Source organism: Mustelus asterias, chromosome 12, assembly GCF_964213995.1.
Source record: "Mustelus asterias chromosome 12, sMusAst1.hap1.1, whole genome shotgun sequence".
In the NCBI taxonomy this organism is placed as follows: Eukaryota; Metazoa; Chordata; class Chondrichthyes; order Carcharhiniformes; family Triakidae; genus Mustelus; species Mustelus asterias.
The window spans coordinates 92106809-92120558 of NC_135812.1; the positions used below are offsets into that span (position 1 = coordinate 92106809).

General features: G+C 43.7%; 1 protein-coding gene across 2 annotated transcripts in view; it reads left to right on the forward strand.

The window, feature by feature from the left end:
- Window positions 1-13750, forward strand: part of LOC144501703 (E3 ubiquitin-protein ligase rnf213-alpha-like) — a 181837-nt gene that overhangs the window by 8708 nt on the left and 159379 nt on the right. The window contains exons 3-8 of one of the 2 annotated variants that reach the window (XM_078225645.1): window positions 1596-1919; window positions 4037-4196; window positions 6558-6787; window positions 8072-8246; window positions 9342-9511; window positions 12096-12491. In XM_078225645.1, the coding sequence (XP_078081771.1) occupies window positions 1596-1919; window positions 4037-4196; window positions 6558-6787; window positions 8072-8246; window positions 9342-9511; window positions 12096-12491 (1455 nt within the window). The remainder of the gene's footprint in view (window positions 1-1595; window positions 1920-4036; window positions 4197-6557; window positions 6788-8071; window positions 8247-9341; window positions 9512-12095; window positions 12492-13750) is intronic. The other variant, XM_078225646.1, reaches the window with a different exon arrangement.

Consider the following 13750-nt stretch of genomic DNA (forward strand, 5'->3'; position numbering starts at 1 on the left):
TTACAAGAACACTTATGATTAACTTAATCCTTGCCTTGTTTCATTTAATTACAATTATGACAGTTTGTTGGAAGAAAATGACCTCCATTGTGGCATTTTCTTTATTGCCGATGGTAGTAGTATGATCATTAAGACTGATTAACTTAAATGTCCCATAATGTGCCAGGCTTACTAAAGCGGAGAATACACTTCCTCTGTGCAACAAATGTACAGACATCACCTTTGGGTTTGGTCCCATGTAGTGCCTTTAATGTCAAAAACCATCCCAAGACACCTTACAAAGGTGTATTCAGAGAAAAGGGGATGGTGAGCCAAATAAGGAGCTATTAGGAGCAAATGTGTTCAATTGACCACACGTGTTTAATTGCCCATATTCTCCACCTTGAGGAAGCGGCATGATGGTACAGTGGTTAGCACTCACAGTACCAGGGACTGGGGTTCGATTCCCGGCTTGGGTCACTGTGTGTGTGGATTTCCTCTGGGTGCTCCAGTTTCCTCCCACAGTCCAAAGATGTGCGGGTTAGGTGGATTGGTCATGCTAAATTGCCCTTTAGTGTCAGGGGAGTAGCCAGGATAAATGCATGGGGTTATGAGGATAGGGCCTGGGTGGGATTGTGGTCGGTGCAGGCTCGATGGGCCAAATGGCCTCCTTCTGCACTGTAGGATTCTTTGATTCTATGGTTTGCTTAAGCAGTCTAAAGTGAGCTCGTAGTGAACGGACAGTCAATTTTTTATCCTGCCCAATCTTCATTCTTTCTTTAAAAATTCACAGAACGATAATTCAGACTCTCTGTCGATTTTCATTTCCTAACATCGCTGTCGTTTTATTTGATTTGAAATGAAAAAATCTTGCAAATATTTTGCAGCAACAATGGAAAATAAAACCTGGTGCGCTGTCGACCTGTTATGAGCCCATTTCGCACTAGTGTCTCAGACCAATTTCACCATCACCCCCTCCAACCAAAAAATATGTTTGGTCAAACAGGTGTGCCTTAAGAAGGATGTTAAAAGAGGGAGTGGGAGGTAGAGGAATTTAGGAAGGGGACTCTAGCATGAGGGATCTCGATGACGGCTAGTGGTGGCAAGGTTGGGTGGAGTCAGGGGAAAGTGAGGAATGTACAAGAGCCCCGAGATAGAGATAAAAGACTTCCTGGAAGGGTGTTGCAGAGTTGAAGGGGGTTACAGAAATGGAGATGGTGAAGCCATTAAATATAGTGGGTGGAATTTCCCCGTCCTGCCCTCCACGGGAATGATAGCAGGCAGAGGCAGACCATGCAAAGGTCTGTTGACCTTATGCAGGAACTTCCAGCCTTGGGTGAGCGCGGTTGGAAAATCCCGCCCAATGAGTATTTTAAGTTACAGTGAGGTATTGAAGGTGACAAATGCTTATGAACCAAATCACAATAAGAGAAGAACTGAGAAAGCTGGCTGGGGTGGGCGATGGGGAGACCTGTCTGGAATATGAAAGTGGATTTTACTTTTCTGCATCCTGTGGAAACCAGGCGAGTGGAAAGTTACAATCAAAGTGGTCTATTTAGTGCTTACAGTGGCGTGGTTTATTAAGGTATAATTTCATGAATCTTCACTTCATGCAGGAAACATTACCCAGTGAAATGGACAAGATGCAGACTGCAATACCAGAGGAATTCCAGGAAATATTTCCACCAAATGCAGCTGTATCGGGCGGTCAACGTTTTCCTCATCGACACCCAGTCTCATTGGAACCTGCATCAGAAATAATTGAAATTCTCGACTTGGGTGACATTGATGCATCTGACATTCCAAACAACCCAATGTCTGATTCACTGACAATCGTCGGTGAAGCCTCAACTCCCAGAGGAAGTCTTTCTCCTTCACTTTCTCAAAGTGCAACACAAGAAAGAACCGATCTACAGGATCCCGCGGGAAAGATTGTCGAGGTACATTCAATTTCACTCAAGTCCCAGTTTTATGCTTTTGTGATTACTTGCATATCTTGTGAGTATGGTTTTGGAGAAAAAGGCATATTTACAGAGGAATTTGTGGTAATATGAATGCAAGAGAATTTGCAATCATTTTTTAAAATCTTGGGGAATCGAGTCAAAAGGTCGAGACACTTATTTCAGACTGTGACATTTAGGGAGGTTGTGTTTATCTCGTATATTTTCCATTTGAATTTTCTATATTCTTTAGTCTTAATCAGATAGGATCTGCTTTCCCCTTGTGCTGTGCTTCACAATGGAGCAGAGTGGAGCTGCCTATAGGGATGGGCTCAGTTCATTGAACTAGAGTTCAGGCAGTTCAGGTGGCTTAGTTCCAGGTTAAGGTTGCATTGCAAAATGATCAACAAGTACTGGGAACTCAGATAAGTTTGAACACTTGCTCATCAGTATTCTGTGCGATGATTCCTATTACTGTGTGTTTGATAATTGGTCACTGACTAGCCTATCTTCAGAGCTCACTGAAATATTTCCCATACTCTTTAGCTCCGCATGAAATTCAGCCTGTGGATACAGCATCCACTAATGTGATATAACATGACACAACTGAGGAAAAAAATAGTTTCGCCAAAATGTCTTTGCTATGAGATTCTGTAAAATGTGCATACCCAAAAGTATACTTTTATTCTTTCTGGACAAATTGTGGTTTTATTGTCTTTTGATTGCTGTACTATATCATAGAATCCCTACAGTGCAGAAGGAGGCCATTCGGTCCATTGAGCCCCCACCAACATCAATCCCACCCAGGCCCTATCCCCGTAACCCCATGTATTTGCCCTGCTAATCCCCCTGACACTAAGGGCGAATTAGAATGGCCAATCCAACTAACCTTTGGACTGTGGGAGGAAACCAGAGCTCCCGGAGGAAATCCATACAGACACGGGGAGAACGTGCAAACTCCACAAATAGTGACCCAAGGCCGGTATTGAACCCGGATCCCTGGCGCTGTGAGGCTAAAACTAGCGCGGTCAGGAAGAAGTTTCAATGACAGAAAACCCTTGGCAGCTGTGAGGCAGCAGCGCTGACCACTGTGCCACCATGCCATCCTATAACTTTCCATATATTTTTTCTTCTTTATTTGTGTAAGTAAATTTATCGGAAAGTATTTTAACCTTACACGCATTGCACTGGCAAATGCTATTTTCAACCTTTCAAAAGAGTAAGCAGACATATTCTGCAGTGATCTAAATAACATACATAGGAGCCAGTTGTTAAATCGAGGACTGTTATCCCAAGCACACCACATACAAGCACGTAGGTTTGGTCTGTACAGAATTCAGTCAGCTACAAAACGATGGGTAATGAAAACGTGGCAGTCAGAAAATACGCATCTTGCACTTTAATTCATTTGACATTCTAATGCAAACAACTCCAGTTTGCCACTCATTGATTTCTACCTTTTGTTCACAATATCAGCAATTGTTTCCAATTTTATTTAGCATGATTGTAGCAACTGTACAAGATCCCTGTGGATTTTGTCTTTGCTAAGGAGAGTATGCTGTTATATTATGACCTGTGCTGTATTTGCATGAATGCTCATGTTAAGTATGTGTGTAACGAAGGTGGCCGGCAAAGTAGCACAGTGGTTAGCATTGCTGCCTCACAGCGCCAGGGATCCGGGTTCGATTCCGGCTTGGGTCACTGTCTGTGCGGAGTTTGCACATTCTCCCCGTGTCTGCGTGGGTTTCCTCCCACAGTCCGAAAGATGTGCCGGTTAGGTGCATTGGCCATGCTAAATTCCCCCTCAGTGTACCCAAACAGGTGCCGGAGCATGGCGACTAGGGGATTTTCACAGCAACTTCATTGCAGTGTTAATGTCAGCCTACTTGTGACACTAATAATTTTTCCTCAGTGCGTACCTGTATTCATTTTTTAAAGTTTCTCTCTTTGAACAAGTCATAAACTGTTTCATTTCCAATGTCTCCCTAAATTAGCACCATTAGAAAGGTCACCTATGTATACCAAGCCCAAACCAAATTTGTTACATAATGGAAATTTAAAGTATGATATTTTGCACTGAGACTTAGTAGCTAATAAAGTTATGTTTTGCAATGCAGGGACACCAGAAACAGAATGGAAATGATCAACATTCTGCTTTCCTGGAGAAATCAGGAAATTTGCCTTGCCCGCCTGAGGAAGAATCATCTGCAGATTCCACACTCCCTAAGGTTGCAAATCAGCAACATGAACACAACATTGCTGCAACTGCGAAAGGAGGTGAATCTTTACATTTCTGCTCAAAGAGATGCAAGGAATTGTGAAACTAGCAACAAAAAAGCATAGAGCTCATGAACAGCATCTTTGCAGTGGAAAAATATGTGGCTTCCTGTGAATTTTGAACATGTCACTTTGGCTAAGTTTCTCTTGCTTCTAGTCCAGTTCTTATTTGTAACAAGATGCTTTTGTGCCTGAACAACAGCTGTCTGAATTTTCCCAAGATTTATTTTATTGTAAATTGCTTTGCTACTTGATGCAATTACCTAAAGCCATTAACAATCAATGCTTATGCTACTTTATGCTGTATTGCCCAATGACTGTTGCATGCTGTTGAGTTGGGTATACTGTGTGTGTGTGTGTGCTTCTTTCGTTTTCTTTTGGTCTTTATTTCCCAGTTATTCATCCATTTTATCTGGTTTGGGTCCTGTAGGTCTTGATTTATGCACTTTCCAGGTCGAGAATTCACCTCCATTTGGTAAGAGACTAAATGGTGGATAGCAGTAGTCCCATGTCTGGTGCTTTTTTGTCTTTATCGAAAGCAAATATGCATGCATGTGTGTGTTTTTTGAAAACTTCCTTTCTAAAGCTCCATTTACTTTGTCTGTGGCACTAACAAACTTTACCGTGGCTAACTCTTTTTGCTTCAAATATTAGCGCACAAATGACTAAACTGCACCTTTTTAAATCAGTTTTAGAAAGTAGAATAACTAGGCATTCAAACAGTTTTAATATGTTGACCTTGAACCTCATTCCTAATATTCATTTGAAAACATGGTTCAGATAAAGGTGAACATTTTAGTGAATTTGTGGTTAGTTTCTATGGTCTTTTCTGAGAAAATAGTGCAGATACCACAAAGAACAAAGAAAAGTACAGCACAGGAACAGGCCCTTCGGCCCTCCAAGCCTGCACCAATCGTGATGCCCTAACTTTAAAAAAAACGTTCTGCTCTTACTCGGTCCATATTCCTCTATTTCCTCCTTATTCATGTACCCATCCAGATGTCTCTTAAATGTTGCTAATGTGCCTGCTTCCACCACATCCTCTGGCAGCGCATTCCAGGCACCCACCACCCTCTGCATAAAAAAAACTTTTCCCACACATCTCCCTTAAACTTTCCTCTCTCACCTTGAACCTGTGCCCCCTTGTAATTGACACTTCCACCCTTGGAAAACATCTCTGATTATCCACCCTGTCTATGCCTTTCATAACTTTGTAGACCTCGATCAGATCTTCCTTCAGCCTCCGTCTTTCCAGTGAAAACAATCCTGGTTTATTCAACCTCTCCTCATAGCCAACACCCTCATGACCAGGCAACGACTTTCTTTGCACTCTCTCCAAAGCTTCAACATCCTTCTGATAGTGTGGTGACCAGAACTGCACGCAGTAGTGACAACATGTTCTGGAAAATAGCAGTCATTTGGGTGAAATGTGAGGAAACACTCAAACTAGATATACCTATTTGTGATAGATATAGGACAGATGTCAGAGATAGGTTCTTTACTCAGAGAGTAGTAAGGGTGTGAAATGACCTGCCTGCAACAGTAGTGGACTCGCCAACATTAAGGGCATTTAAATGGTCATTGGATAAACATATGGATGATATTGGAATAGTGTAGGTTAGATGGGCTTTAGATTGGTTTCACTGGTTGGCGCAACATCGAGGGCCGAAGGGCCTGTACTGCGCTGTAATGTTCTATGTTCTATATGCATGAAGTCAAAATTTAAGTTTTGATAATATAACATTGATATCCCAATAAATACTTAATACAAAATATTGGAACAGTAAAAGGACCGGTTCTGTTTCCAATGTCCATAAATGGCATCATTATTCCATCGTTCAGAAGATTAGGTTCACATGGCGAGTAATTCATCTTCTGTCGTACAATCAATACTATATGGAATGGTTAATTGCTGAATTAGAATCATAGAGTAGAATCATAGAATCCCTACAGTGCAAAAGGAGGCCATTCGGCCCATCGAGCCTGCACTGACAACAATCCCACCCAGGCCCTATCCCCGTAACCCCACGTATTTACCCTGCTAATCCCCACTGACACTAAGGGGCTATTTAGCAGGACCAATCCACCTAACCTACACATCTTTGTGACTGTGGGGGGAAACCGGAGCACCCAGAGGAAACCCAGAGGACACAGTCACCCGAGGCTGGAATTGAACCCGGGTCCTTGTCACCGTGAAGCAGTAATGCTAACCACTGTGCCACCATGCCACCCAAATTGGGACCTGTCATCCCATGCCCAGAATGTACAAGCGCATAGCTTTTAGATCATGAATTGGTTCTGACTGGAACAATTTTGGAGTGATGGACCACCATCTTTTTTATTTTCTGTTGGTTTTATCAGATGTGATAAATGTTCCGGCCCTACCGGTGGAACAGAATTTTCCCGAGAGCGCTAAGTATGCAGACCAGAGCATTCCAGGGGGAGTTGATGGATTGGATATTGAAATAAAAGCTGAATTTACTGATGATGATGATTACTTCACTGTTACGACAGATGATGAAAAAGACTCATCTCTTCAAACAGACACTATCAGCAACACTGAATGCGTGGGAAATAAACGCAAGAAGAAGGTGAGTATGGAATAAATGTAACAGTTTTATTCCTCAATGAAGGGCCTGAAACAACATTGTGGGATATGAATCATCAGTGCTCCCTGATCTGAAACTCTCCTTTCTCTAATATTTTAGCAGAGGTGGTGTTTTGTTGGAAGCAATTAGCTTAACCATCTAAATAGCTGAGAAAAACTAATATTAGATTTAATTGTTATTATCCCACAGAATAATTTCAGGTCTAATATTTCTACAGTGCGAATAAACATCTCATTTATACTGTTGACCATTCAATTTTTCATCTGACCATTTGAAAGAAAAGCTAAAGTATTGCTGCAAAGAGAGACATGTTGTCGAAACTTTTAATTTTGCACTCACCAGGACAAATGCAAGAATGCCAAATTTCACACCATCGCAACAATTTATACTAGAGGAGAAAAGGGTGCTGATTGGTTGGCAAGTCGACTCTGATTGGTTGAGACAATTGGTTGAGCAAAGGGGAATCATAGGCTCCCCAATCCTGTTGCTTTGTTCATGTCAGTGCCTTGACCAATCAGACTTGCAATGACATGTTTACTCAAAGTCAACTTGTCGCCATTAGGAGAGGGCAGTAAGGCCAGCACGATCCACAATGCAGCCTCACTAATGAGACCATTCTTAACACAGGATTCAACTCTTTTACCAAGATGGAATTTGTACTAAATGCAATTTAGCATCGTTTTTACTTCAAACTAAACGTTGGCCACCAGAAAGGTTTAAAGTGAAAATCGCCCCCTTTAACTTTGCATTGCGGCTAAATTTTTGAAACGCAAATCAGTTTCTAAAGTCCAAACTGATCAAAGTGTAATGTTGTGAGATTTGCCTTTTCTGGAGTTGTCCCAGTGTCACATTAGGCCAATTCAGTCTGAGTTGACACCATAACTGCAGCATTGCTGCAACTGGTTCACACGTTAGCTACAGTTACAGTGCAAACACATCCTTTAAAGGCATCAACAATACTGAACTGAGGACATTGAAGAGTGGTGTGCACAGGTTTACTGTTGTATTTTCACTCTAGCGTGTTAGTTCTGTACCTTCAAGATAGCACATGACCATCAAACAGTTTTGTATTTTCTCTTTTCACTTATACTCTGATTTGGCAGCATTTTATATTTCTAAAAAGAAACCTAAACCGATTTTTCTTAATTCTTGGAAAAAAAAACCTCTTAAGTCCCACACTCCAGATGTAATGAAACTTATGCCGACTTTATTCATTAACTTACCTGGAGTAGATTGTTCATTAATGCCCAGTGGGTTGTTTGATAGAAAAGGCGCAGAAACCGAAGCAGCAAGAAGAAGAAGAAAGACTCAATTCATCAAACTGTGGCAACAAAGCAAGGGAAGGAGGCACCAGCCAGTGATTCAGTCGAGTCAACACGTGGAGGGCAGGGAGATGGTGAACGTGATCATGATGCCAGTCAATCTGGCCACGCTGATAAAGGTGAGGCACCAATAACAAACAAAACTTGATTGGCACATTGATTCTGAGCAAAAGGGAAGCGAATTATTTTCCCGCTGCATTAATGGTTTTGCAGCGTAACACATCAGGGCAAAATGGAGACACCGTGGGCAGGACTTTACAGCTTCGCTCGTCCCGAAACCGTAAAATCCCGCCCGAGGTCAATGGACCTACCCATGCTCCGCCCCTCGCCCGCTCGGCGATAAAATTCCGGCCAGTGTGTTTAATCTGTGATTCCACATTTAAACTGAGTTATCAGCTTTCAGACTCACAGGGTTGGACTTCATGCCCTATCCCCCGTTGGGCATGTCCTCAGCAGTGGGCAGTGAAATAAAATGGCTGCCTGATCCACCACCTTCCCACCCAATCTCTGAGTTGTCCCTCATAATACAATAGGTGTGTCAGTGCCAAAATCAAGTCCAGGGCATTTTAAATAAATAACTAATGGCCAATTGAACTTGTTACAAAGCCATGTGACCGGGATATTATGCAGCATGCCGTAATATGGTTGGCAGCGAACAGTCTGTTTTTTGAGGCAGAGTTGAAAGAAGATGGGGTGGAAGTGGGTGGGATTGTGCACATCGGGAGCACAAAGCCAAAATGTTATTCCTCCTTTGTTCTGTCCTGCCCGGCCTCAAAAAACAGGCCCGACTTACTCAGCCTCGCCATCCACCTTCTCCTCTTTGTGTACCTGCTTGCAGTCCCAGCAGTACCCACTACCAAGTCCCCTCCCTGCTATGACTGTCAGAGCTGGTGGCCACTCAGCATCATGGCTGTGGACCAAGCTTCTTTTCAGTGTGCGTCAGCTGACAATCCTCTGGGCTGTGGGGTGAGCTGTCTGCCACAACTGCGCCCCTGACCCTCCACGCCCCCACCCACACTCTACCTCTAAAATCCAGCCAAAGAAACTGAACCAAACTGACACGACAATCTTTGCATGAAACAAGCCAAAGTATCATTTGAAACATTGCTAGTATTTGCTAAATCTTTGCAGCAGTTGACGTTTCGTACCCTAACACAGGTTATCCAATTCTGAAATGTCTTTTCTGAAATTTACAAGTATTTGTACCCTCCCAGACCCCAGCGAAACAGCACAAGCTGCTGAATCCAGTCTGACCACAGGGGGAAAGCAGTCTGAAGCTGTTCAAGACATGAAAGAAGTGGGTCCACAAGATGCTGCCAAAGAGCAAATTCCCTCCACAGAGAGTTCTCTAGGAAATGATGAATGTATCAACAGTAAATCAAAGGTACAGTAGTGCTACCCTTTAAAATGTACATCCTGTATTATGAGATTTTTTTGCCACTTTTATCTAATCTTTCTCCCAGATTTGCCAGTCGTCATCATGTGTATATTTAGATAGTGAGTATTGGCAGGCTGTTGTCCATGGAGAGCCAGTCTCCCTCAGTCAGTGACTACACACACTCTTTCTAATTGAGGTCATCGGGACAGCAATCATATCAGGGGATTGCTGGCTGATTCTTTTTTTTTTCCTCCTTATTCAAAGGAATTGGGGCCAGAGTTAGTGTCCCAACCACTGAGATGAGTGAACTTTGCATAAAGCCACAGTATTAAAACCTGAAGCTGTAGATGTGCACAGCTTTGTATTACGCCAAGCTGTACCTTAATCCACCAGTCCAGCATGGAACACTGACACTTGTTCTATCACAGTGAGACTGAGGCTGAAATTCTCCTGTCTCGCCCGCCATGGGAATCATAGCGGGCAAGACAGGTCAGTTGAGCTCGAATGGGAATTTCCAATCTTGGGACGCGCATGTCCGGAGAATCCCGCCCTGAATCTTTTATTATGCATACGACACAAGGCACAAAAAGGTCTTGACAGGAAAAAGTGTGTGAAGTTATATGCTTCTGAAGTTCAAGACAAATTGCCAAAGAGTTAAAGTAACAGCTTTACATTACATGGCACCTGAATACTTAAGGATACAGTTGAGTATGCAGGAAAACAGGGTTAAAAGGGGGCATAGTGCTCATTAAAAAAAAAGTTTGTTTGACACACAATTCAAGTCCTAATTACTGAATACTATAATCAAATTTGTCCAAAGCTGCTTGCAATGATCTCGCCGAGGCCACTCTTCCATCACCAACGCCATTTATTTATAACATGCATAATGTACCATTCCTGCAGCTGCAGTGTACTTGACAAATCCCAGAGTCCTTCGACTGCCGGCCTGAGTGGAGCTGGCTGGTTTTCAATGTCCCGCTACTCCTTTCCTATTGGGTGAGCCTCCACTCGCTTAGTAAGGGAGCTCGTATTCTACGGGGCCCACGGGGAGATCTCGTGATGATCCCACGTGGCCGTCATAACATCCCTACCGCCTCCTGGACTCCCTAGTCCTGAGATGGTCCAGGTGCTTTCTCACAACTTTGCCCTGCACTTGGACCTTGTAAGACACGGGGCCCCATTTTTTCCATGATGATCCCTGGAACCCAACCGAAGCTCCTCACTGGGTCACCGGTTTTGAATGTTCTTTCTGTCCTTGCAGAATCATAGTTTTTCTTCTGGTGGTTCTGATTTTGGGACTCGACCCTCCCCGCCAGGTTTGAGAACAGTAGGTTTAACCAAGTTCAATGCCTCCATCCCATTAATAATACCACTGGGGCGATTCCTGTCATGCTGTGCGGGGTAGTCCTTCAGTCAAATAGAAATTGCACCAGTTTAGTCTCTTGGACGCTGCAGGTTGCTTCTTCATGCCGAGCTTAAAAGTCTTCAGCCAACCCATTCAATGGTGGGTGATAGGGTGCTGTCCTAACGTATTTGATTCCATTGGAAAGCAACGGTGCTTGTAAAGGCAGTGCCATTGTCAGAATCCAGGACTTCAGGTATCCCATGCGTACAGAAACTCTGTCGTAGTTTCTCAGTGCTAGCATGGGAAGTGGTGGAGCTCATGTGACGTATCTCCAACCATTTGGAGCACGCATTGACCCTAATTAAGAACATGGAATCCAAAAAGGCTCGGCGAAGTCCACATGCACTCGCACCCAGGGCCTACCAGGTTACTCCCATGGATGTAGGGAGGCTGAAGGGAGGATTCTTTTGTTTTCCTGGCACATCTCACACTGTCTGATCAAATAATTAATTGTTGCATCAAGACCGGAGCACCATACGCAGTTCCTGGCTTGCATTTTAATCTTTCAAATCCCAGGGTGGCCGTCATGTAATTCCACAAATGTTGGACATCACCCTGGGTGAGGGGGCAACTATGTGGGACTCCGAGAGGAAGATGCAATCCTCAACATTGAGCTCAGCCTTCTTCGTCAGATAGGGTTTCACTTCACCTGAGGGCTGTCCTCTGAATCCCCCATTATAATGTTATGGCCGGGATTTTATGGCCTCGCTTGTCCCAAAACCGGAAAATCCTTCCTGAGGTCAACAGGTCTTTCCATGGTTCGCCCTTTCACCACTCCGATTCCCATGGCAGGTGGGACAATAGAATTCTGGCTTATATGCTTTAATTTAGATAGGACTGGGTCCCTTTGCCTCCAGGCCTTGTTTTACCTTGCAGACTGGTGGGACCCCAATCGGGGCCAGTGGGGCGGGTTGGGTGAATCCAGATTGCCTTCACTCCTGGCCGAATTCTCGAACTCTGGCCGACACCTCATTCAGCGGGACATCGGCCGTCAGCCAGAGCTGGAGAATCTGCCCCGATAACTATGAGTCATCCAATATTACCGTTCCAATGAACAAGTATCATTTATTAACACTTGATAGGAGAGTAAAATATAAAAATACACCTTGACCCTTCAAAATTGTTTTGATTTTTTTTGAATCAGTCGTACATGATTCAATTATTTTCTTACATTTAAAAAACCAGAAGGAAAAAAGAAAAAAGAATCAGAATGAAAAGAAGAATTTTCAGAAGAAAAGTAAATTGCTACAGGTCGCTGATGAGGTGGAGGATGCAGCAACGCCTGTTGCCTCAGACAAAGTGTTGGAGTTGAAGGCGGCTCCCACGTCACAGACCAGGAATGTGGATTCCGAGGACGCAAAGGAAGGTGGAAAAGTCAAACCTCAGCCAGAATTGGAAGTTAAAGGCAGAGCTGATGCTGCTCCACAGAGTGGTCAGAGCAAGAGCGAAGGCACAACCAAACAGATAACCGTTACGGATCAGTCAGCCAGTTGCAAGGCAGGCACAAGTGCTACTGTACAAGAAAATCGCAAAGCCATCCAGCAAAAGGCAGCAGAGCACGGTGGCAATTCTAACATATCGGTCAGTGTGTTACAGTTCATACTCTGCTCTTTACTTTTTTTTTAGTTAAAAAGTAGCAAATAGATGAAACGAACTCTGCACTGGAGGTAAATGAGAGTAAGAGAAACAACCTCATTGCCCGAGGAATTGATTGACACACTGTACCCATGAGTAGTTCACGGCGGCACGGTAGCACAGTGGTTAGCACTGCTGCTTCACAGCTCCAGGGACCTGGGTTCAAATCCCAGCTCGGGTAACTGTCTGTGTGGAGTTTGCACATTCTCCTCGTGTCTGCGTGGGTTTCCTCCGGGTGCTCCGGTTTCCTCCCACAGTCCAAAGATGTGCGGGCTAGGTTGATTGGCCATTCGAAATTGCCCCTTAGTGTCCTGGGATGCAAAGGTTAGAGGGGTTAGTGGGTAAAATATATGGGGATAGGGCCTGGGTGGGATTGTGGTTGGTGCAGACTCGATGGGCCGAATGGCCTCTTTCCGCACTGTAGGATTCTATCTATCTATTTCACTGTACTGAAAAGTTGCAAAAGACAATGAAAAAGTAAAAGGGAATTTTGAGTTCAGGAGAGAAGAGATATAAAATCAAAATGAGTTTAAAAAATGGCAGTTTTGGAGAAAATACAACAACTTCAGGTTCCTCCACTGTAATCATTGCCAACCAAGCACCAGAAGGTTTGGAACACTATATTACCTGTGTGTGGAACTAGGACACCCAATACATTAATTGCACCAGTGTGTGCTCATGCAACTATTGTGTCAGTAAATGTACAATATTGAAGCCATTAAAACCCGGGGGACCATTACATTTGGAAACCGTTGAAATTATAGTGGTCAGCACTGAGGTGAAGGAAAGTGGAGAGTTTTGCGGGAGCTGGTTGAGGTGGTTGTAGTGCTGGAGGATGTTACAGACATAAGGACTATGACTATGAGGGATTTATTCAAAAGCTTGAGAATATTAACATAGGCTCCCAGTGCATTAATGTAGATCGAGTAGCAGAGGGGTGATAGGTGGATGGGAGTAGATGCAGGATAGGGTACAGTCGCAGAGGTTTATAGAGGGTGGCAGATGGGAGATTAATGAGGGAAGTGTTGAAATAGTTGCGTCTGGAGAAAGCACTGGTAGATATCAGCAGCAGATGAATTGAAGTGGGCAATATCATACGGAGGTGAAAATAACAGTGGGAAATACCCTAGAGATACCCCTAGGGTGGAGATCATCTGGCTATGCTTTTATTGGTAGCTGCAGAGCCATGTGAGAGCAGATTCCCT